This window comes from Lepidochelys kempii, chromosome 1 (genome assembly GCF_965140265.1).
Source record: "Lepidochelys kempii isolate rLepKem1 chromosome 1, rLepKem1.hap2, whole genome shotgun sequence".
NCBI classification, from domain to species: Eukaryota; Metazoa; Chordata; order Testudines; family Cheloniidae; genus Lepidochelys; species Lepidochelys kempii.
The window spans coordinates 301194331-301220162 of record NC_133256.1 but is presented as its reverse complement, the minus strand read 5'-3'; the positions used below and the strand labels follow the sequence as shown (position 1 = coordinate 301220162).

General features: G+C 47.6%; 1 protein-coding gene across 2 annotated transcripts in view; it reads right to left on the bottom strand.

Moving 5' to 3' along the window:
• Positions 1 to 25832, bottom strand: part of ZNF277 (zinc finger protein 277) — an 88438-nt gene that overhangs the window by 15769 nt on the left and 46837 nt on the right. For both annotated transcript variants that reach the window (XM_073328108.1, XM_073328109.1), the window contains exons 5-7: positions 7826 to 7917; positions 6034 to 6144; positions 1456 to 1588 (exon numbers count right to left, since the gene is read on the bottom strand). In XM_073328108.1, coding sequence (XP_073184209.1) covers positions 1456 to 1588; positions 6034 to 6144; positions 7826 to 7917 — 336 coding nt within the window. The remainder of the gene's footprint in view (positions 1 to 1455; positions 1589 to 6033; positions 6145 to 7825; positions 7918 to 25832) is intronic.

Sequence of the window (25832 nt, the reverse complement as noted above, 5' to 3'; positions counted from 1 at the left end):
GGCAGCGAGTTTGGGGTGTGGGCTCCGGCCAGGTGGTGCTTACCTTGAGGTGGCTCCCGGTCGGAGGCCCAGCGGGACTAAGGCAGGCTCCCTGCCTCCATGCTGCTCCCAGAAGCAGATGCCATGTCCAGCCCCTAGGCGGACGGGCCAGGGGGCTCTGCGCGGTATGCACTGCCCACACCTGCAACTCCCATAAACTGCGGTTCCTGGCCAATGGGAGCTGCGGAGCCAGCACTGGGGGCGGGCAGGGGCAGCACGTGGAGCTTCCCTGATCGCCCCTGCTCCTAGGGGCCGCAGGGACTTGCCAGTTGCTTCTGGGACTGGCAACCCCAGCTTCCCTCCACAGCGGGGCGAGCTGGCACTCATGGCTCCAGCCCCAGGGGGCAGGGGTGGCTCGAGGCTTTCAGTTTGCGGCGTGGACAGTTGCTGTGGACCGGATTAAATGAAGCAGCGGGCCGCATCTGGCCTGCAGGCCATAGGTTCCCCACCTCTGCTTAGAGCAGTGCTATTTTTACATCTAGAAGAGGCATCACTGCACCTGGACTGAATCTTCCCTGTCCTAGTCCTCAGGCCTCTGTGGTCTTTAGCAGTGGAAGGGGACAAGGGAATGAATTTCACACTGGGGAGGAGAAGGAAATAAATCAAATTGCCAGAGAATTAGGAACAATGATGGCTGTCTGATTACTAGCATAAAGTCTGGGGAAAGAGGGGGAAAGGAGGAGGATTAAGGGGCAGAGAGTAGGTGAGGTAGTCTAAAAGATGCATGAAAAAAATAGTTTATCACATGAATATCAACACAAGTCTAATATTGATATAAAACACTTTATCCACAACTGAAATGCAGCAACTTCTGGGGTAGAACGTGGCAGATTTTGGAACAGCTACTCTACACAAAAGTTAAGGATGGAGCGAAAAACTGCTGTTTATACACAGAAGGAGATTTAGACCAAATGTAAATACCTAGGTGGAATTTGTTAATACCTGTCACAGACTACACATCACCTTGGGAAAAAAATCCAGTCTTATTTTCTATTCCACTTGAAAGCCACTGATTAGCTTCCTTGCATATACTGTGTAGTCTAAAGAATATTTTCAGCTTAAACCGACTAGAAAACAGACTCCAATCCAACAACATTCTAGTTCGCTCTCCCTTTATTTCATTACTGTATTTAATTTTCCCTCCTGCTTATTAAAGCTGAGATTGAATGCTAATGACTTTAATCATAAAGTGTCTTCAAACTGAGTATTCCTGAGTGTCTTAGAATTCTAAAACATTTATTATTCTGTCATTCAATAATTATCCAAAATATCATTTGATAATTAAGCATATTTCTTAAGTGTCCTTCACTTGAATTTTGACCTTTATGCTAACTGCTTGTTCAGAATTATTCAGTCTTAACAAGATATTTTCTGCAGCTCCACAGTCAATTTACTAATTATATAAAAAGCTCTTACCAAGTAATTAATGATATAAAATCTGTCATATTCTGTATTTTTGGCATTGATTCTGCGATGCTGCTTTTTTCTCATGTGATCTTTAAGTGTATTTTTGTCTCTGAAGGTTCTCTCACAGTATAAACACTGCAAACTAAGATAAAAAGGTAAACAGATTAAAAGACAATTTAACATAGACCGAGGTTCTCAAACTTCATTGCACTGCAACCCCCTTTTGACAACAAAAATTACTACATGATCCCACAAGGGGGGACCAAAGTCTGAGCCTGCCCAAGCTCCATCACCCCAGGTTGAGGTGGGGCAGGGGGGGGGGAAGAAGGGAGGGAGAGGATGCCAAAGCCCAAGGGCTTCAGCCCCAGGTTGGGAGCCTATAAACTGAGCCCTGCCACCGAAGACTGCAGCATTCAGGCTTTGCCCTGGGCGGTGGGGCTCAGGCTCAGGCTTCATCCCCGCAGAGGCTGGGCTCGGGCTTCAGCTTCGGCCCTGGGTCCCAGCAAGTCTAACTCCAGCCTGGCGACCCCATTAAAACGGGGTCACAACCCACAGTTTGAGAACCGCTGACATAGAATATTGCAAAAGTATGTAGTGAGAGCCTGAATGGTAGCCATACAGTGGAAAGATTTTGCGTTAAAACAAAACAATTTAATAATATTTAATTAAACTGAAGAGATATATGGTAAGATTAATCCTAAGAATGAGAGAGCAAGCTAATTGAAAGAGATATTCAAGAATTTATCTTGAGGTATCTTAAAGTGGTGCAGGACAGACTCAGACCATGGCATAGTCAACCAAACACACCCAGATGACAAGTTAAGAAACTATTAAAATACATAAATAAATAAATAACATCCTTTTATTTTTTTGTATCAAAAATTTCCTCTTTGTGAAAAAAATAAGTTAATTTTTTGGGAAAAGGCCAGGCCTGATTGAAGAACCACTTTATCATTGTGGAATATGCAGTCTGTTCCTCAATAGATAATACCCCAAGCTCTGACACCCTTCAAGTGATGGCAATGTCTATCAGGAAGGTCATCTTGATGGAGAAGAAATATCTGGATACCTTCCTGAGGTGCTCAAAGGGACATCGGGACAGGACTTTAAAAACCAAACTGAGGTCCCATGGCAGCCCTTGATGAATCGTAGGAGGATAAAGATGCAGTTGTGAGAAACTGCTTGAAACCCCAGTATAATGAGATCCTCTTCCTGCCTGTGGAGGAAAGTATGCTAGGCAACGCAGGCACTTCGCCTTTTACGGTTGAAACAATGAAGCCTTTAGTCAGGCCCATCAGTAAGAATTCCAAGATTGCAAAGGAGAGAAGCTATGTTTCCTGCACCACAGCTTGAACTTCCACCAAGTTCAGGAATGGGAAGAATTTGTGGAAGATTTTCTAGATGCCAGCACAGTGGAGGTTACACCCTCTGAGAGTCCTTCCTCTCATGTGAGATTATCACTCAAAACCAGGCAGTTTGTTTTAGGTGTTCTGGCTCTGGGTGAAAAATTGGTCCCTTAGAGAAAAGGTCCTGCCCCTTGATGACTTCTCCCATCTTCCCTTTTTGAGGTCTCTTTAGCCCTCTTCTGCCTCAGGTGCTTCTGGGAAGAGGGAAGGGAGCAGGGGATGAGCTGCCTGGCCTGTGTGGCAGCTGGGCTCGTGTACTCCACTGCCAGCTGGGAGGGCAGGACAATGGGGTCGGAGTGATCCATGTTGAGGAGATCAGAGAAATTGGCCCTCTCAGCCAGTATAGAGCCATCCATACTACCAGTGCCATCTCCCTCCTGGATAGTTCTGGTTAGCAGGGGAAAAGGAGGCCACCTCTAGGAGACAGCATCTGTGCCTACTGCCCTTGGATCCCTCTCGGGAGAAAAAAAAGAGATCTTGCAGTTCATCTGTATTGCGCATAGGTCTACTGGATCAGCACAGTAGGTCTACTGGGCCTCCCCTGGAGAAGAATTGTTATGCCAGATTTGAGTCCATTATGGTAAATCCCAGAATCCACATTTAACTGAGGCTGGTAGTGACAGAAAGTGTTCGGGAGGAATCAGGCTCTAGTGGGAAGGAATACCCTAGGACTGAGAGCTGTAGGAAAACCCTGTGATGGAGCAGTTGGAAACACACTGACTGGGTCATTGCTTACATGAGCTGATAGCAGGCTGCTATCATGGGGGGAAGGGAGGAAGAAGAGTCTGTGCTGCCTACCCCTTGAGGACTTCTCTCAAGTCCCCTTTTGAAGCCTCTCTAGCACTTTTTAGCCTCAGATAATTCTGGGAATAGAGACGGGACCAGGGGATGAGCTGCCTGGCCTGTGTTGCAGCTGGGCTTGTGTACTCCACTGCCTGAGTTGGGGGCAATTATATGTCCCAATTTTTTTAAAAAAAAGTTTTTGTTCTGAAGCAGAAGTCTGGTAAAACTTCCCACACCTATGGATGCAGAACAAGAAACTGGTGGTCTCTTCACTGTGGCTGGCTATGTAATTACATGAAGGCCGAGAGGCCACTGGTGAATGGATCTCGAGACCTTGTAGACCACAACTGTCACTGGTTTAGTAGGCAAAGTAAGGGAGCTACTGGGACCACGCTGTATTTGCTAATGGAGTAACCCTGAATGTTGAAACATGGCTCATCTCAATGAGTGTTGTCAAAAATTCCTTATTTCAAAGGGGTCTGACAGGCTTATGGCGTGGATGAACATTAGATGTATTCAAATTTATTCTAATATATTAATTTAGCTGCCACTAATGAGGTTCTCCTGTGGATCTTATCACTTGTAAAATTTATGCTACAACAAATTTTTCTAGCACTATAATATTTACATAGATTTATCTGTGCTTTCCATTGGTAGAATATTAACTAATATGGGATACTGAGTAGTCTCTCTCTCACTCTCTCTGGGTTGGTCACACACAAAAGAACACACGGACTCTGAAATGATGTCAACTCCAACTTACGTGGAGAACAAGCAGCCAAGGCTGGCTTTTGGACTCAGATCTCTCACTTTGCAACACGCAGAATTACCACTTAGTTGGCAGCACAAGGTTTTCTGATTCAGAATCTTTTAAAAAGCACATGATTAAGTCATTTGCAACCAGTGAATCATCAATTACTTCCTAAAACTGTTCCGGTTTCAAATCAAATTTCTTTAAGTAGCCATGGATACAGTAGTTTTTCCACTGAGCAACTGGCTCAGCTGTCTGCTCTCTCACCCTTGCATGCCACGGGAAACCAACAATTTCCATGTGTACACATGCCTGGAAAGATCAGAGAGATGTTGCCTGCAATGAGGCTCACTTTCGATGTGTGTAGCAACAAATCCCTTACTAGCCATGGTTGTCATCTACTTTCTCAATCTTTATTTGAAAGGAGAGCTAGGGTTTACAGACACCACAGTGATCACGCCTACATAGCTTTCTGGTTTGTATCACCACAGATACTGGGAGTATTGCAGAGAGACAAGTATCCTAGAGGAGCTAGGAGGGAGTATGAAAAATGCATAGGAGCATGCAGAAGGCTGGGGCCTGCACCATTGGTATACAAAGAGAGAGATAACAGGAGGTAGACAGAGGAGTGCTGCCTTGGGTGATGTAGGAGCTGTTTAGCCAAAAGAAGTTTAAAATAAGAAGTATGAAAACCTGCCTAGAAGTATGAAGATTTCAAAGAAGTATGAAAATCTAGCAGAGAAAGGTATAACATGATCCAATGGCTGGAAGCTGAAGCTAGACATATTCAGACTAGAAACATGGCGTAAATTTTTAACAGTGAAGGTAATTAACCATTGGAACAATTTATCAAGTGTTGTGGTGGATTCTCCATCACTGACATCTTTTAAATCAAGATTGGATGTTTTTCTAAAAGCTCTGTTCTCGGAATTATTATGGGGAAGTTCCATCACCTGTGTTATACTGGAGGTCAGACCAGATATGGGGTTCTCCAACTTCATTGCACCACGACCCCCTTCTGACAACAAAGTTACTACATGACCCCGGGGAGTTGGGGCACAGCCCGAGACCTGCTGCCCCAGATGCGGGGAAAAGGGACCAGAGCCTGAGCCCCACCACCTTGGGTAGTGGGAGAGGGGCTGGCGCCTAAGCCCCGCCGCCCTGGGTGGGAATGGAGCTTGGGCTTCAGCCCCAGGTCCCAGCAAGTCTAATGCTGGCCCTGGTGACCCCATTAAAATTGAGTCACAACCCACTTTGGGGTCCCAACCCACAGTTTGAGAACCACTGGACTAGATGATCACAATGGTCTCCTCTGGCCTTGGGATCTATGAATGCATGTAGACTCTGATACTGTAGTCCTTACTGCACACAAATCTCACCGAAGTCAATGGGAGCTCTGTGTGCATAAGGGTTGAAAGATCACACCTTTAATCCATCACTTAAATCAATGTACATAATACAAGAAATTATGAAGTAGCCAGAATGAAATGTGAAAAGAAAACAGTAAATTTTCTAAGATTACACCTGAGAGAGCAACATCCTAATTTTTAAAGTCCTCCTGAATGCTCACTTACATTTTAGCCCAAATTGCTTTCAAGACTAACAGTAAAATGACTTAAGGCTATTTTTTCCAAAAAGATTACATACTTGTCAAGTTTCTTCTGTAATGCAGCCAAAAATTCATTACAATTTACAATGTTATCGGGCAGCCCAACATTAAAAGCATGATCTCTTGCCATGTGATTGAAAAGAACAGACCTACAAAAGATATTAAAGAACATTGGATATATTTGTGTAAGCATGTGAGAATCACTGAGTTAATGCTTTACCACACACTAATTGCATTGAAATGTAGACAAGCCAGCATCAAATAAGCAGCAATAATAACGTTTCTGTTGCTGGTAGGGATGGAATTAGTTTGACTTACTGAAGTAGAAAATTTTAATTTCAGCCCTACTGCATGTTTCAGTAACACTTCAATTACTTAGTCCACATGCATGAAATCTGAGCCACTAAATGAAAACAACAACACAATTTTATTTTTGACCTACATTATTATTACAGTTCATCTACTAATTTGTACAGGTGTTTTGAGAAACGTGATAAGAGGTCATTTCTCAGCTTGCTCTCTGCTGGTTATCTAACAAAAAAATTAAGGCTATATTTTAAAAAATACTACTGTATATACTTCTCAAGTTTCTTCTGTAATGCACCCAAAAATTCATCGTGATGTAATGGGGCTTGGTGTAAATCAGAATCAGGCACTACGTCTTTGGAATGGAAGAAATTAATCAAGATGCTCCCTATTAGAAAACTTCCTTGAAAGGTCAGCTGTATTTATTTTTTAATCACCATCTTTTCAAAATATTTAGGGAGGATTTCCATTTAATTTTTAAATTTCATGCAGAGGACTCGTTAAAGTCCTTCCACCTCTCATTATCAGTTCCACATTTTACATACATTTATTCATATGACGATTCATATTTCCTTCTTTTATATATTCCCATACAGCTAGACCAGGGGTAGGCAAACTACAGCCCATGGGCCAGATCCGGCCCGCGAGCCGATTTAAGCCAGCCCCTGAGCCACACCAAGTGGCTCGGCCCTGCTCCGGCCGGGGTACTGGATTGGGGGCCGAGCCACGTGGTACGGCCCCGCTCCAGCTGGGGCGCTAGGTCCAGGGCTGCACCACGTGGCTTAGCCCCGCTCTGGTGCTCCGGCTGGAGTGCTGGGTTGGGGGCCGCACCGCTGAGCCTCTCCCCACGCCCCAACCCCCTGCCCAGCCCTGATCCCTCTCCCGCTCTCTAAACCCCTCGATCCCAGCCCAGAGCACTTTTCTGCACCCCAAACCTCTCATCCCCAGCCCCACCCCAGAGCCCACACCCCCAGCCAGAACCCAAACCCCTTCCCGCACCCCTGCCCCAGCCCTGATCCCCCTCCTGCCCTCCGAACCCTTGGTCCCAGCCCAGAGCACCCTCCTACACCCCAAACACCTCATCCCAGCCCCACCTGAAAGCCCACACCCCAACCCCAACTTTTTGAGCATTCATGGCCCTCCATACAATTTCTATTCCTTGATGTGGCCCTGGGGCCAAAAAATTTGTCCACCCCTGAGCTAGACAAACTGACTTTCAACTTCCATCTGAGGATTATTAGATGAAGATCCCTTCAAATGCTGATCTTTAGCTTGGTCAAATCTGGTGTAAGATGGTTTCACAGGCTCCCAATCTCTGGGCTAAACAACACTTCCAGCTCTTAACAGTACAGGGTACAGAAGTCTGGTTCCAAGAATCACATCAGAATCTTTCCCCAGTTCTAGAGCCCTACTGTTATCCACAAGCCAGCTCAGTGGCATATTTTACAATCAGTGAACAAAGGACAGGGTCAATTAACAGTTAATTAAGAGGAAAACAATAGTAAATATGCTCAAACTTCAAACCTGTTTCCTGTGAATTCTTTATCGCAGAACATACATATGCTATGAAAGCTTGTATCATCTCTTTCACGCTGCTGTTGCTCCAGAATTTCTCTCTGGGTAAATAGAAAAAGTATTTGAACACTCAACCTTAAAAAAAAAAAAAGCAAGTCTAGCTAAGATCATTCCATCAAAATATTTTATATTTTGGACGACTGTATATCATATATCATATCTTAATAATTAATCGTTAATGCACAATAATGATAATATACAGCTGAATCTTGAAAGTTAGAAAGATTTCAACAGCATACATAACGGTAGTGTACAATCCAGAGAAGCTCTGAAACTCAAATAATGCAATACAGATTAGATGGAAAGAAATAACATTGACAATGAGATTTTTTTCCTCAGCTGGTTAAATGATCTATCAAGGAACATATTAACTGGATTTACCTCGAGGCCCAAATTTAGGGCATGGCTACACTTGCAGATGTAGAGCGCTTTGAGTTAAACCAGCCTTCGTAGAGCGCAGTAGGGAAAGCGATGCAGTCTGTCCACACTGACAGCTTCAAGCGCACTGCCATGGCCACATTTGCGGCACTTGCAGTGGCATTAGGAGCGGTGCATTATGGGCAGCTATCCCAGCAAGCAAGCAACTGCAACGTGCTTTTCAAATGGGGGTGGGGTGGGGTGGAGTGTGACAGGGAGTGTGTTGTGTGTATGTGGGGGGAGAGAGAGTGGGTTTTTGGGGGGCTGAGAGCATGTCAGCATGCTGTCTTGTAAGTTCAGACAGCAGCAGACCTCCCTCGCCCCTCTCTCTCACACACACAGCATTCCAACTAATGGTTGCTTTGTCTCGGAGGAGATAAGCAGCCAGCTGTCAGAAACGGAGCTTTCACAGGGCATTTCTGCATTCCTACAGCTGATTCCAAACAATGACAAGAGTGGCCACTTGACTTAAGGGGATTATGGGATGTTTCCGGAGGCTGATCAGAGCGCAGTAAAGCAACACCTCATTCACACTGGCGCCGCGGTGCTCCAGTGAGGGCGCAGCAAACGTTATTCCACTCGTTGAGGTGGAGTCCCAGCAGCGCTGTAGCCGCGAGTCAGAGCGCTCTACGTGCCTTGCCAGTGTGGACGGGTAGTGAGCTAGTGCACCCGGGGCTCCTTTATTGTGCTGTAACTCGCAAGTGTAGCCAAGCCCTGAGACCCGGTGTAAATAAGCGCAATGGAGTTGTATATGCTTAATTTAAATTTGATCCTCAATGTCTTAACATAAGCACAGACAAGGTGAGGACATTTTTAATAGAAACAGATATCATAAAAGTAGTCTGAGTTCTTACTAGTAGTTATGGGCTTAAAGAAACACATTGGAAAAGTGAAGCTTGACTATCCTTGCCATTAGCCTCATCTGATTTAGAGTGACAGGCTAGAAATTTCAGAACACTGTGCTCACAGAACTTTGCTAGCAGAAAAACAACTACAGCCACCACCACCACCACCTCATAACAAATCATACTGCGCCCGAAGATAATTGTTATGTTGTTTCACAGTATCAATACGGTAGTTACACTTGAGGAGGCACTTTCATTCTATGCATTTCAAGACCACAAAGTTTGTCATCCTCTGGAAAACATAACCTTTGGGCTAAAATTTCTCATGCTTTTTCTCAGCCCAAATGATGTATTGGCAAGGTACTCATTCTCTGTGCAGAGTGGAGCTGCTGCATTCTTTAGAATGCTTCCTCTCTATGGACAGCCAGCTCTGCTCTCTGGAAAGTGCAGGGACTGTGAATTGCCAATGCAAAGTAACTCAGTGTATTCAAACCACTTTCTCAGACATAAGCCAGGGGAAAATATTAAGGTTTTGCCACATATCCTGGAAGCCAACTAACTCAAACATTATTGGACCAACAGGTGAAACACATTTGAAGTCTAGAGCCTCACTGAAAACACCTTGTCTCCATCTCCTCAGAGACTGGTCAGAAGTGTCTTATAGCTATTCTCAACTGTTGGAATGAGGCATGGAGGGAGGGAGGGAGAGAGAGAGAAAAAAAAGAGCATGATTGTCAGGATCCAAAACACATATGGAGCTCCAACATTTTACTGCCAATAAGAAGAAACCCACTCAAGAATTCCAAACTCTTTTTGAGTTCTTGGAATCTGGGACAATAGTGTCTTCTGACTTCCAGCCAACCAATACTCTCAGAGGTTGCAGATAGTACATATCAGCAACCTCGGCTTAAGAGTCTGTCACATCAAAAAGTTTGAAAATGAAAAGCATTCACCACATCACACCATTGGGTGATAATATCTTTCAAAATCAAAACCGTGCTCAATAATGACTCCTTCAAACAGGAAGAGGATGGAGGAGGACAGAGATGACCTGGAGGTCTAAGCATCAGATGTGAAATGCCTTCCACTAGATTCCCTAAAACCACCAATTCACATCCCATCAGTGCTGACTCCTGAGGCAAATAAATGGAGTACAGTACAATCTTAACGGTGGGAGTTTTTCAGAGGAGACTATATGAAATGAAAAGGCCTGTCTGCTTTGCATGGACACAAAATGTCCCATAGCACATGTCATAGGAGTGGACATTGATGTCCTTGGCCAACATGTCCTCCTCCACCCAATGTCATGCCCCATGATGACTGGCTACTAGCACTACAGAACTTTTAAAACACAGCGGTTGGGATCTGTTAGAATGAAAGACGCTGTGTGCATTTTAAACATTTTAAATAAATTATTAAATAAAAGATTTGAGTTTAAACAAACAAACAACAGAATGAATTTCCCAAATAGCTTCCTAACTGTACTCTACTACCAGGAAGACACGGTTATGCAATATTTGATGTTTAGCTGGATAAATCATGATTCTCACATCACATAAAACTCCTTTTTCTATCTCCTTCAAAAGATAACATACTTACTATTCTGCAGCACAAATCTCATTTCCCCCTAGACAGGCATGTTTGGAAGCTCAAAGGCATTATTTGAAGATGTGATATATAGCCATTAATACAGCATCACTTTTCTAATATTTTCACTCCATGAAGTTTTTAAAAATCTCATTCAAATCATCCAAATAAAGTATTCACTTTATCATTTTCTTTTGTTATTCATTGTTAGACAGTTACTTTTAAGGCTGAGAAGTGCATTTAGTGCTTGTGATGGTGACGGATTAATAGCATTGGCTTGAGTCACATATAGTGAGGACAAGGAGTTGTGCAAGATTTCCCTACAACTCTGCCAATGCACCCTGTTTTTACAGTCCTGGGATTCTGCTGAATAGAGAATAGTGATTGTACCAAACTGTGTAGCAGTTCTGTGATCTGCATGAAGAACGACTTTTTTGTTTTGTTTTTAAACTTGTGACAAAAGCCAAGGTTTGAACTCAGGTTATGAGGAAAAACGTTGGTGCAGTAATGCATTTCACCAGCTGCATTAAGTTTTGAGACAGTTCTAACTCTTTAAGATATATTTCTGCAATTAAATATGTGTCTTACAAACAGAAGTAAATAACATATTTTAGAAATGTATAAGAATGTTCCAAGACAATTGCAGTACACTATCATATCAGAGTGATGAAGAATGTTTGGGCAATCAAAGTTACTGGAGGAAAACAGGAGAGAACAGATTACAAAATAAATGGAAGTTACAAAACTATAACAAATAAGAATAAATAAAGCTTTCAAGCACAGACACAAATGGGTAGTCCAAGATGCCAAAACCAGAAATATTATTTTCAGGCAATTAATTTACAATATAAATGCCAAGCCCACATGCCAAATGGCAAACATATAGATTTTAATGGAGTCCCCCTTCCTCTTCATTGATACGTTTTATTAAAGAGACAGTCAATCTGCAATCTAGTCAATTTCAAAATATGCGTTAAAAATAACATCCCCAAATCCCCCAGCCATTTTTTATGATTTTTAGACTCCCTCTCTCTGCTGTTGCTGAGGGAAAGACCCCCGTAAACAACATGGGAAACTGAGTAAACAATTTACGGGACAAACAGATATACATGCAAGGTGCTATCAAATGCAATGTTAAACTGGACAAAGATTTTTTTCTAATCTCTTTGTGACAGCAATCCTATATGTAGTGTGACAGGATCGGGCTAGATGGCTATCGGAGAGTAACAGAAGGCAGATATATTAGCCCCAGGCTAAGTAGGTCCCTTTTCCCTGGGTAAGGTAACAGGGAAGGTTTTTTTTGAAACAGAAAAGAAGTTTATTGGTAACACTTACAAAATTACCAAAGAAAACAAAACAACTGTGCAACAAAACAATGCAAACAGAAGGTATAACACAGCAGCTTTAAGGAGGGAGAAGTGTTCAGGCTAGCCTGGGCCCAGAGCGGGGGGGCTTCCTCGACACTCGTGGTCTTCCACCCTCCTGAGTTACCTAGTGCCGCGCCCAGTGTCACCGATCCTCCCTCTCCTGAGAGTGCCCGGCAAGATGGGCATGGCTGCGGGGTGGGCGGTTTAGGGGTGAGGGGGTAGACACCCATGTATTATAGGACCCCTCCTAGATGACAGTAATGATGGTATCCACAGCGGCAACGGCTGGGGCTGGCATCTCTCGCTCTTCCCCTCAATCAAAGGGTCAGACGGAGGGAACCGGACGGGGTCACCGAGCAGAGAACCCTGGACAGCGCTCACCGCTCCTCGAAGGCGTCAAGGGAGTCGGTGGACGCCGCCCAAAGGAACTCCGCCCGGATATGTGAATGTACTGAGGATCGGAAAAAGGCCCCGCAATCGCAGGACGTTTCATGGGCCAACCTCCTCTCTCTGGTTTTATAAATGGCTGTTTTAGCCAAGGCTAGGAGGAGGTTGACCAGGAGATCCTGCGACTTTGTGGGGCCACGGATGGGAAGTGTATAGATAAAAAGGTGAGGGGAGAAATGAAGCCAGAAGCGGAATAGAATATTTGTGAGGAGCCGAAAAAAGGGCTGCAATCTGGCACACTCTAAATATACGTGCGCCAGGGTTTCCCTCACATTACAAAAAGGGCAAGTATCCGGGATGGGTGTGAACCGTGTCAGAAACACGCCCATGCTCACAGCTCCATGAAGGAGCCGCCAACTGATGTCCCCGACGGGCCTCGGGACCAAGGTGGAATACAGGCTGTCCCATCGAGGTTGCTCACCCTCCAAAGGTGGCAGGAGGTCCCGCCACTTTGTATCCGGGCGGGACACCAGGGTGTGGGCGTGAGTGTGTATAAATATTTCCGTGGTGCAATTTGAAAACTGACCGGCTGCAGTTCATGCAGCCGGCTTGCAGTGAAAGGGTGAGGGGTTTGTTGGGATCTACAGGGTAGGGGCCCAATGGAAAGGTCCAGCGGGCCTGGGGTAGAGGATGGGCGGGTTGCGCCCTCGCGCAAGGCTCGGTTGACATAAGCCCGAGCAGCGGGGGTCAAGGCGGCCTTCACCTCCTGAAGTATGCGCCGGGGGGTACAGGGGCTGGAGAGCCCCATGCGCCGAGCAAGCGTCAGGGGATCCAGCCAGTCTCTCCGGTCATAGTCCAGGAGGTCTCCGACCCTCGTGACTTCCGCCAGGACCAACCTCTGGCGCACCGAGCGGGACTCCGCCACCTGCACACGGAGCTGGGGGTTGTGTAGCAGGGGCTCCGTGAGGAGCTCTGCTCCCACGGTGGCCGCCACGGACCTGGTTGTTAGAAACAGTTTCCAGGTCCGGAGGAGGTCCTGGTAGAAGACCGGCAGCCCCGAGAGGTCTCGCGGAAAACCCCTCGGAGAAAGATAAAAGAGCTGCCGGTCGTATCGGAGCCCGTGGAAGCGGCGCAGGAAGGCGTGCGCCAGTATGCTCCACGCCGAACTACTTGCACTATAAAAGAGCCTCTGCAGGGCTTGGAGGCGGACAACGCGGACCTGAGTGTACAGACACTTCAGGCCCTGCCCTCCTTCCTTCAGGGGTAGATGAAGAACTCCAACAGGGGCCCAGTGCATTCCTGACCAGAAGAACTCTAGAATCAATCTCCGGAGGTGGGTCAGGAAACCCGGGGCCGGGGCCAGGGTGTTGAGCCGGTACCAGAGCGTGGACAGGACTAGTTGGTTAAGCACCAGTGCTCTCCCTCGGAGGGAGAGACATCGGAGTAGCCTCGTCCATTTCCGGATCCGCTCTATCATCCCGCCCTCTAAATTTTGCCAGTTCTCCGGCGGGGAAGGGTGCGTGGCGGAAAGGTAAACGCCGAGATAGAGCAGTGGGCCCGCACTCCACCGGATGGTCTGAAGCGCGGGTGGGAGGGAGCTTACCTGCCGCCAGTCCCCCACCGCCAAGCCAGAGCTCTGGACCCAGTTGACTCGGGCGGAGGAGGCTGCCGAATAGATGGCCTGGCATGCCTCCACTCGTGCCAAGTCGCCCGGGTCCTGGACCACGAGGAGTACGTCATTGGCGTACGCCGACAGGACCAGCCGCAGCTCCGGCTCCCGCAGCACCAACCCTGTCATCCTCCTGCGGAGGAGACAAAGGAAAGGCTCGATCGCCAGAGCATACAACTGGCCCAAGAGAGGGCACCCCTGCCGCACTCCTCGCCTGAAGCTGACCGGTTCAGTCAGGGTCCAGTTGAGCCTAACCAAACGCTCCGCGGAGGCATACAGCACCCGGAGAAAACTCACAAACTGAGGTCCGAATCCAAACGCCTGCAGAGTGCTCAGGAGGTACCCATGGTCTACTCTATGGAACGCCTTCTCCTGATCAAGAGACAGGAGGGCGAACAACAGACCATCTCTCCGCCCGAGTTCCAAAAGATCTCAGACTAGAAATAGGTTGTCAAAAATGCTGCGACCCGGGACAGTATAGGTCTGGTCTGGGTGGATCACGTCCGCCATCACGGACCCTAGCCGCAGCGAGATTGCTTTCGCTACGATTTTGTAATCCGTGCTAAGGAGTGAGACGGGACGCCAGTTACGTAGATCGCGGAGGTCCCCCTTCTTCGGCAGTAAGGCGAGCACCGCTCGCCTGCACGACAGGAGGACGATCCCGCTCTGCAAGGACTCAGCCCAGACTGTGACTAGGTCTGGGTCGAGGATGTCCCAGAACGCGCGGTAAAACTCCACGGTCAGCCCGTCCATGCCCGGAGATTTATTGGTGGGCATGTGACGGAGGGCTTCCGAGAACTCGGCCAGGGTGAGAGGCAGCTCTAGTCGGTCTCGGTCGCCCACGCTGACCGTGGGGAGTTCCTCCCAGAGCACCCGGCAAGCGCCAGGATCGGTTGGATCCGGGGAGAAAAGGCTTGTGTAGAAGTCACGGGCCCTCCCACACATCTCCTCCGGATCCGTGAGGGGGGTGCCGTCTTCCGCAAGAAGGCAGGTGATGTGTTTCTTGGTCCCCCTCATTTTCTCCAGGGCATAGAAGAAGCGGGAGCCGCGGTCCATCTCCCGAAGGAGGCGGATGCGGGACCGAACGAAGGCACCTCGGGCCTGGTGGTCCTCGAGGGCCCGGAGCTCCTCCCGCTTCTCCTGGCACGCTCCGCAGAGGGACAGGTCCTCGGGGTTGGCGGCCAGGCGCCTCTCCACCTCTAAGACCTCCCGTTCCAACTGCTCTATCGCCGCATTTCGCCGTCGGCTGGTGAAGAGCTTGGTGCGCACCTTCCCGAGATCCCACCATCGCCGCACCGAGGGAAAGGCACGCCACTGCTCTCGCCAGGCCAGCCAAAACTCCCGGAAGGACATCACGAAGCTCTCGTCCTCCAACAGGCTGTTATTAAAGTGCCCATAGGCCGGCCTCGGTCTCTCTGCACAGAGGGAGACCGTTACGGTGACTAAATGATGATCGGAGAAAGGGGCCGGCCGAATGGCGGAGGAGTGGGCCTGTGAAAGATGGAAACGGGATAAGTAAATACGGTCCAACTGAGAGTGGTGTGACCGATGGGCCTCCACCCGGACAAAGGTGAACGTGGAAGTGACATCTGGGTGATGGTCACGCCAGACGTCCACTAGGGAGTGATGTTCAACTATCCCTCGGAGAATATTCGCGGCGGCCGGGCTCGGTTCGGCCCCTGAGCGGTCCCATTCCTCGAGGGTGGTGTTAAAGTCCCCTCCCAGGACCAGGCACTCGTGCGAATCCAGGGTGCCGAGGAAGTCGGACACCCGCTGATAAAATTGTGGCCGCCTGGAGCTCATTTGTGGGGCATAGATGTTAACAAGATTAACCACGAGCCCCTCCATACGGACTCGAAGGTGCAGCAGGTGGCCCGGCACGGCCTCAGTGACCCTTAGCACCTCGGGCCGTAGGTTGGGGGAGAACAGGGTCGCCACTCCAGCTTGCCAAGTCGCGAAGTGGCTAAAGTATACCCCGTCCCCCCACTCCAGCCGCCACCTGTCCTCGGCGGCTGGGTCCATATGAGTTTCCTGCAGAAAAACTACAGAGTACCCCCCTTCCCGAAGGTAAGAGAGCACCTGGGACCTGCAGAGAGCCATCCTACAGCCCCTGGTATTCAGGGTCGCAATAATAAGAGGCGTCATGCGGAGGGCTGGGGGGTGGGGGTGTTCAGGGCCCCGGCGGGTTGCGCATCAACCCGTGACCTATCCTGTGGATGAGTAGATTGTGTCGGAAGCCGCGGGCTCGCTCGTAGGCTGCAGCACCGTGCCTTCCTTGCCCCCTGCCCTCCTTTATAAGGGCCCTTGTGGCCTGGAGGATTTGGTCAAAGTCCCCCCATAGCTGAAGAGCCAGCTGTAGGGCGCCACGGGTGTGTTCTAGGAACTTCCGTAGTGCATGCCGCAGCTCATAGCGGGGTGGGGTCACAATTTCCGAGGTGTTCCCTGGTGGGACTCTTAATACAGCCTCGTGGTCCACTAAGGCGGGTAGACAGGGTGCGGACCACCGACGGGGCGTCTGACAGGCTGGGGTTATTAAATTCATTTCAGGCCTTGGGGTGGAGGGGGATGGCAGGGAAAAAATTGCCACTCCTAATGGATCGTGACTAGAAAGTGCAAAGACTGCTCCCTGGGGGGAATCTGCGAAAGGTGGAAAGGAAATAACCCCAGGGGTGGCATTAGCATTGCAAGAGAAGGGGACTTGGGCAGGGACAGGGGTTGGGGCAGGGGCAGGGGTAAGGCTCCGGGTTCAGGAGGCAAGCAGCTAAAGGAAAGTGCCTCCTGAGCAGAGTCAAGGGTTAAGGGGTAAGGGAGGGGGCTCCCAATAATGCTAGGCACTGGCTCCATGGTGGTCTTAGCGGCCATGGCATCAGGTGGTGGACCACCTTCTGCAGGGTGCTCGCCCGGGAAGGCAATTAGGGGGAGGGAGCATGGGGAAAGGGGGGCTGGGGTAAGGTTACCCAGCTCGAGGCCAGCCGGCAGTAGATCATCCTCTCCCTGGGTGACCGGGGTCAAATCTAGGGTCTCAATCTCCGCATACACGGGGGGGGGGGGGAGGTCAACTCCTGCCACCCCGGGGGCCTCTCCTCTAGGGCCCACCTCAACGGTTGCCTCGGGGTCCGCGGGGGGTTCGGGTGGTATCCAGGCAGAAGGGGCGTCCTCAGAAGTCTCGGAGGGGAGGGTCTCCCGTGGAGGGGGGATTCTGCCCTCCAATGCCAGTCCGTCTTCCCCTCCCGACACCAGCGGATGGATCTCACTCGTGGCCGTGGCAGGAGGCTCGATATCGGTGCCTCCTTTCCTGGTCTTCCGGGGGGCTTCCACGTCGGATGGATGCAGCGGAGCTCGAGCCTTCCGCTTGCCTCGCTTCCCCTGGACTAGGGTCCAGCCCTCCATCGCGTCATCTGGGGGTTGGTTAGCAGGGGTTATGTCGGGGGGCGGAGGCGATGGTTCAGGGGTTCGGGGGGGGGGTAGCAGTGAGGCAGCATGAGGGGCGGGGGTTTCTCCTTGGGGCGGGCCCTCTCCTATACCCGGTAATATCCTTGCCACACCCTCCTCCATAGGCTCTGCTAGATTGGTAATAGCAAGGGTGGAACTCCCTTGCTCGCCCGGGCATTGTAGGGAAGGCATCTCTTGGGCCCGGACGGGAGCAGCGATGGGTCGAGTAGGAGGAGGGTTGGTTTCAGGTGCCGGGCAGCTAGGGGCGTCGGCAGCGACGGGTCCGATGTCCTGCCGGGTCTCGGGGGTTTCGGGTGCCCCTCCCCCCCAGACCAGAGGGCAGTCTCTGCGGACATGCCCCGCTGAGCAGCAGAGGTAGCACCGGGCCTCTCCGGTGGAGTAAAAGACCCGATAGCGGACTCCCTGGGAGGGGACTAGGAAAGACCCCTCGAGCACCTCTCTGTCACGCGCCCCTGCCGGCGGTAGAAGCTGCACTTGCCGGCGGAACGAAAGGACGTGACGGAGGGTGGGGTCCTTGCAACCCAAAGGAAGAGGGCTGATGACAGAAACAAGTTTCCCCAGGGTGGAAAGAGCGGGTAACAGGGCAACATTGGGTAAAAAGGGAGGAACGGAGGTGAGGATGAGGCGAACGCCCAGGTCTTCTAGCGGCTCTAGGGGGACAAACACCCCCCCCCACCGCCAGGCCCCTCTCCACCGCCTCCTGGGCGGCAGCCTCCGAAGCTAAGAAAAAAACAACCTTTCCATACATCTTGGAGGCCGCCACAATAGCCGTGGGTCCCACCACCTTCGCCAACGCCTGCACGTTTGTCTCCACGTGGGGCGAGGCGGGCACCAGGAGGCAACGGACACTGTGCCTCTTGGTCAAGGCGGGGAAAGGGCCCCGGCCGCTGGTGATGGTGGCGGAGGCGGGGGGTGGGGCGAGATGACGAGGCGGCAGGCAGGGGGGAGCCCGTCACCGCCCGGGCATACGTCCTGGGGGCCGGGGGAGGGACAATCGCAGAGCTGGTGGAGGGAAACGCAGGGAGGGGCGCCACAGCTGATGACGAGGCCACAGAGGTGGGGGCAGCCCCTGCCATGGAGGGCTTAGTGGTTTTTGCGGGGCCCTTTCCTTTCATCCCGCCCTGGCCCTTCCGGCCAGCTGGGGGGGGTGGGGAGGGTTTCCTAGAATCTGCGGGGGCGGTGGGCAAAACAGCAGCAGTGATCAAATTCATTAGCCAGGCCAGGGGGCTTTAGGAAAGAACAGAAAGCAGATAGCTGAGGAAGAAGCCAAGGACGTTCCGTTTCCCAACAGGGGTGGTTCCAGAACAATCAGGAACATTCTGGAGACAATTAAGACAGGCTGATTAGAACACCTGCAGACAATCAAGAAGCTGCTAGAATCAATTAAGGCAGGCTAATTAGGGCACCTGGGTTTTAAAAAGGAGTTCACTTCAGTTTGTGGTGTGCATGTGAGGAGCTGAGAGTGAGAACGCGGACTGTTGGAGGACTGAGGTGTACAACCATTATCAGACACCAGGAGAAAGGTCCTATGGTGAGGATAAAAAAGGTGTTGGGAGGAGGCCATGTGGAAGTAGCCCAGGGAGTTGTAGCTGTCGCACAGCTGTTCCAGGAGGCACTCTAGATAGCTGCATTCCACAGGGCCCTCGGCCGGAACCCGGACTAGAGGGTGGGCCCTGGTTCCCCCCAAATCCTCCCAACTCCTGGTCAGATACAGAAGGAATCGACCTGGACTGTGAATTCAGAAAAATGGCCAAGCTGAGGGCTGCCGTGAAGCTCCAAGGCAAGCAAATCCGCCAATAAGCGCAAGACCCACCAAAGTAGAGCAAGAACTTTGTCACAGTAGCTTGTAAGAAATGTAAAAAGTTTCAGACAAAAGTAAACATTTTTAGACAGCAAACTCTTTAACTATGGGTTTATATTGAGACTAACACAATGAGGTGCTAATCCTGAGTGTGGTGTTTGAGAATTAGAGTCATACAAATAAGACAACAGTGACAGTAGAAATGTTACTCAAGTTGATAGAAGCCTTTTAAGCCTTCACCTTCTCAGTCTATGCACAGGAAAATTCCTGGATATGTTTTCCTCATCACCTACGAACAAGGAGGCTATAGGTAAAAGAAAGATGCAAGTGATATAGAACATCTAAAAATCACCTTTAACAAAGAAGCTAATGTATTCAAAAGTTGACCATAAACATTTTCAGTTCCAGTTCCCTCTTTTCTTGGTCTTTTTGAAAAACCTTCCTAAAGCTTCTACTACATATTGCTCTCAATAATGCTGATCTGCCAATATGGAAAAATTCAACCAGATTATGAGCTAATGTCCACTTTCCATTTAAACGGAAAGGATCAGGGTAATAGCATATAACTGCACAGACCAGGGCAATAGTCTTCAATTGCACCAGTATATTAAACTGGGAATACAAAAGAAATTTGATCACTGAGAAGAAATGTGAAACTTGGAGGTTAGAAAAATGTCACACTTTGCGGTTGTGAGAAGCTCAGAGTCTCTGGCATAAAAACTGCAGTCTCCCAAGGGAGTCTGAGAAATTGCAAGTGTTTCTCTTCTTGGCAGCATTGTTTTGGTAGGAATTATCAGCTTCTCCCAGAAGCACTTAAAATAGCTTTTGTATGGCTAGCAGTTTACAGCATGTTTATGAATAAATGACTTTTCCGTGTTGCTCAAATGCAATAGACCTGACCTTAACAAAAACTCTAGGAATTGTTGAATTAGAAAAGACAGAAGGTTCAGACTAATGAATAAACATGTGTCTTCTTATACTCTCCTTCTTAGTTCCTGAGGATAGATAGCACTGAAGACCTCAAAATTCTAAAGAAAGAGCTTCAGAAATTCTGAAAAACAGATCTTGACAAGCATTAGGAATAGGGGACAGAAGGTCTGTCTAAAAACGTAAATGACCTTATCACTATAGAGTCTGAGCAAATTACAGTTATTAATGGGTTTTATCTTCATAGTCTCTCTGTGAGATAGGGAAGGATTTTATCCCCATGGTTGCAGATGGAAAACTGAGGCATAGGGTACACTAAATGAGACTAGGTCACACCGGGAATTTGTGAATAGAGTAAGAATTCAGCTGTTTTCTGAGTCTCAGTCCAGCACCTATCCACTAGACTACCCAATTCCTACAGTTGTGGTTAAAGCAAAGGAATGGAGGCTGTTCCTGGTTCTTAAGACCACTCTGTTCTTCTGTTTCCCAGTTCATAAAATAATGATACTTATCCTCCTTTGTAAAGCCCACAGAGAGTAGAGGTGCTATTACTGTTATGGGGCTTGATCCTGCAAGGAGCACTCCAGCCCTGATCCAGCAAAATACTTAGGCATGAACAGTTTCATTGTTAAGCACATGCATAAAAGTTTTCTTGGACTGGGGCCAGAGTGCTCTGAAGCTTGCAGGTTCTAGCCCGTCACATGTTGCTAGACATGGCCCCTCAATCAGTTTCTCTCTAGTCTGAGGCCATGTCCACTTTGAAAGTTTGGTTGACGTAAGTTGTCAGCGAAAGCTGCCAACTTCTGTATATTTCTTGGGCGCATGAACTCTTGGCTGCTTGGTTGGTGCTGGGAGTGTTCACCATGAATGGATGTATTGAGAGAAAATGCAGCACACCATGGGTAGATAAGCCTGTAAGCCTGTCCATGCCGCCATCCAGCACAATGCCTATTGTGGAACATTTCTGCAGTGCTTTGTGGGTTACCAGCAATTCACCCAGGGATTTTACAAAAGTAGGAGTCATGTTCCCACAATACAACTTTCTCTATCCCATACTGTTTGTTCCATTCCGTAATTGTCATGCCATTTTTAAATTCTCTTCATTCCAGGAGCCACTTTTCAGTCTCCACTATGTCTCTGTCAGCAGCATGGACCCTTCAGAGCTCAGCATAATTTTACTCATTGCCAATATAGGACACACAATTCTTCTGTTTTTGTGGAACTTCAACAAGCACTACTATAATCAGGTGTGTGAGGAGGAGATGTTCAACAACAATGACTGGATGCTAATGAATAGTGAATAAAAATGCCGGGTTGCTCCTGGCATCACAGAGCACCTCCACATAGTGGATCACAGTTTCTGAGCCTGAGAATGGAGTGCTGATTAGTGGGATCACATGGTAATGCAGATTTGGGATGACACTGCAGAACTTTTGGATGCGAAAGGCCACCTTCCTGGATCTGTGTGCTGAGCTTGCCCAGCCCTCCTGTGCAGGCACACTAGAATGACAGGTGCATTGACATTGGACAAGCGAGTGGCAACTGAACTCTGGAAGCTTACAACACCAGACAGCTATCAGTCAGTGTACAGTATATAATTAGCTGTCATGGGATAAGTTCTTATTGTAAAAAGTTCTTATCTTACCCTACTGGGAAATTATTTAAGTCCATTTGTTTAAATATGCCATGTTTCTCACAGAGGAGAAAGCTACTATGTGGTTGTTATTGATAGTATGATAGCATTTAAACACCCACGTCAGCATCAGAGTCCCATTATGCTAGGCACAATACAAATTCATAAAAGTGATTGCTCTGAAGAGCTTATATTTTGTCACCCTTACTTATAATGGGAAGTAATTTACTCCTTGAGTAGGCTATTGATATCCACCTGCTTGAGGAATAAGATAGTGCTCAAGATTAGCAAGGGTGGCAGAATCTGGCCCTAAATAGTATTGGTTAAAATCTTCACAGGCAGAATACATATTTTAAATCAAGATCCCCCAGCAGATTTCTCACAAACTCACCAAGTACCTCTATATCTAGTGTCTTTCTGTTTAAATAAAAGTTACATTTCACTGCTGACTACTCAGAGAAACTAGGTGTTTATTGCTACAGGCAAATGAACTATGTAAAACAGCTTCTAGTTAAAAAATGCAGAGACCGCAACAAGAAGTCATTGGCAGGTTTTTACACTTAATGAATAGGAGTGCTATACTACTACATGGCACAGACTAGGACAGGTAAAATGGGATGCACTAATAGTCAGCCATTCTCTACCAGTCTGGTGGAGAAAATTAATTAGGAAGTATAGGTAACACCAGGCTTAATTATATTCCCAGTTGCATTAGTGTAAATACAGAGGCATAGAATAGAATTCAGCCCTCTGTCTAGACTTTCAGCAGAGATTAGTTGCATGTACTTTGAATCGTGTATTGTATTTATGACTGGTGGGGAGAGAAGAAAGGGCTACAAAGGTGGAAATATAAAATGCTCAAAATTATAAATATGAAAACCCTCACAACACTATGCAAACTTGCAGTCTCTGGCCTACATCTCAGCTTTCATTATCTCATACAACTATGCTAATCTCTGCATCCAGCCCACGCCCCTTCTCTTTACTACTCATTTTGTCTCTTTTTCCCTACATTACACCATTCTCCGTGCTGTCCCATGAGCTTGAAACAACCTGCTAATAATTGTACACAAAACACCTCCCTTCTTCTTCAAATCATCTGTTAAGACAGACCCATCTGTACCAATGTTACAGGCAAACAAAATCAGAACAGCCTCAGATTTTCAGAGTCCCTGTCATGGAAAGGTGAGAAAACCTCGGCCTGAGCATTTATGAGGAGTGTGAGAAAGAGCAGCTCCACTCTCAGATTTGGGACTCTCTACTAATTAATGAACAGCCATACACAGAAGTTTTCAAACTGGGAGTTTTCAAACGTACTTCACAAAGTGAGCCAGAACAGGAGTTGCTTAACTAATGATAGTAGGCATGAAAAAAACCTGCTCGAGAATGCTAAGCAAACAGCAAAGGAATTTGATTGGCTGAGAGAAATCGCTGCTGAGCTAATGAGGGTCAAGAGAGGCAACAGAGAGGAGCTGGCTATCTGCCAGCATATTAAAGGTCAGTCTCATAGCTTGTTCGATGTCCAGAGTAGCCAGACTCCATAAGGACGGAGACAGTATTTGGCAGACTACTGGGAGAAGGGCAGAGGGACTTCTGAACACTCAAGCCTACCAGTTTTTTCACACGATTCCCAGCTTGCCACCAATTTAAAAGGAAACTGCAATTATGCATTTCACCTGTAAGAGCCACAAGCGATCAAGACAAGGAAAGAGTAGGCCCATTATTCAATGAGGAGGGAAGACAATAACAGAAAATTGTGGAAATGGCAGAGGTGCTTAATGACTTCTTTATTTCGGTTTTCACCAAGAAGGTTGGTGGCGATTGGACGTCTAATATAGTGAATGCCAGTGAAAATGAGGTAGGATCAGAGTCTAAAATAAGGAAAGAACAAGTCAAAAATTACTTAGAAAAGTTAGATGTCTTTAAATCACTAGGGCCTGATGAAATGCATCCTAGACTGAGTCTAGTCAAGGAGCTGACTGTGGAGATATCTGAGCCATTAGCAATTATCTCTGAAAAGTCATGGAAGACGGGAGACATTCCAGAAGACTGGAAAAGGGCAAATATAGTGCCCATGTATAAAAAGGGAAATTACAGACCAGTCACCTTAACTTCTGTACCTGGAAAGATAATGGAGCAAATAATTAAGAAATCAATTTGCAAACACCTAGAAGGTAATGAGGTGATAAGTAACAGCATGGATTTGTCAAGAACAAATCGTGGCAAACCAATCTGATAGCTTTCTTTGACGGGGTAACAAGCCCTGTGGCTAGGGGGGAATCAGTAGATGTGGTATATCTTGACTTTAGTAAGGCTTTTGATACTGTCTCACATGACCTTCTCATAAACAAATGAGGGAAATACAACCTAGATGGAGCTACTATAAGGTGGGTGCAGAACTGTTTGGAAAATCATTCCCAGAGTGTGGTTATCAGTGGTTCGCAGTCATGCTGGAAGGGCATAATGAGTGGAGTCCCGAAGGGGTTGGTTCTGTTCAATATCTTCATCAATGATTTAGATAATGTCATAGAGAATACACTTAAAGTTTTTGGATGATAACGAACTGGGAGGGGTTGCAAGTGCTTTGGAGGATAGGATTTAAAATTCAAAATGATATGGACAAACTGGAGAAATGGTCTGAAGTAAATGGGATGAAATTCAATAAGGACAAATGCAAAGTACTCCACTTAGGAAGGAACGATCAGTTACACACATTCAAAATAGGAAATGACTGCCTGGGAAGGAGTACTGTGGAAAGGGATTGGGGAGGCGGGGGGCATAGTGGATCACAAGCTAAATATGAGTCAACAGCGTAACGCTGTCGTAAAAAAAGCAAACATCATCTGGGATGTATAAGCAGGAGTATTGTAAGCAAGACACGAGAAGTAATTCTTCCACTCTACTCTGTGCTGATTAGGCCTCAACTGGAGTACTGTATCCAGTTCTGGGCACCACATTTCAGGAAAGATGTGGACAAATTGGAGAAAGTCCAGAGAAGAGCAACAAAAATTATTAAAGGTCTAGAAAACATGACCTACGAGGGAAGATTGAAAAAACTGGGTTTGTTTAGTCTGGAGAAGAGAAGACTAAGAGGGGAAATGATAACAGTTTTCAAGTACATAAAAGGTTGTTACAGGGAGGAGGGAGAAATATTGTTGTTCTTAACCTCTGAGGATAGGACAAGAAGCAATGGACCTAAATTGCAGCAAGGGTGGTTTAGGTTGGACATTAGGAAAAACTTCCTAACGGTCAGAGTGGTTAAGCACTGAAATAAATTGCCTAAGGAGGTTGTGGAATCTCCATCATTGGGGATTTTTAAGAGCAGGTTGGACAAACACCTGCCAGGGATGGTCTAGATAATGCTTAGTTCTGCCTTGAGTGCAGGGGACTGGACTAGATGACCTCTTGAGGTCCCTTCCAGTTCTATGATTCTGAGACGCTAGCTGCTTGCAGAGGTATCAGGGTAGCATGAGGCATTTGAGGGTGCCATGTGAGGAATGAGCATGGACAAGGCTGGAGTGCAGGATTTGGTGTGACCACCAAAGAGGTGGCATAACTATAAAAAGGAAATGGAGTCTTGGAAGACATGACAGTGTTGTCAAAAACCCAGTGATTGCAAGGATCAGGAGAGACCAGGCTAAAGCAAGGAAATGCTGGAGGCAATCTTTAAGATACTGAGTGAAGAACAGTAAGTACTGCGAGCAATAACCACATAGGTTTTTTTGATCACACTGAGATAAAAAGCGATATTTAACCCTGCATAGGATTCATTGCCCAGCTGATGTGTCACAATACAACTTGCCCTATCTACACCAGAGTTTTAAAACATGTTAAATAAAATGTATTAGCTAATATAGCTTGAAACAACTT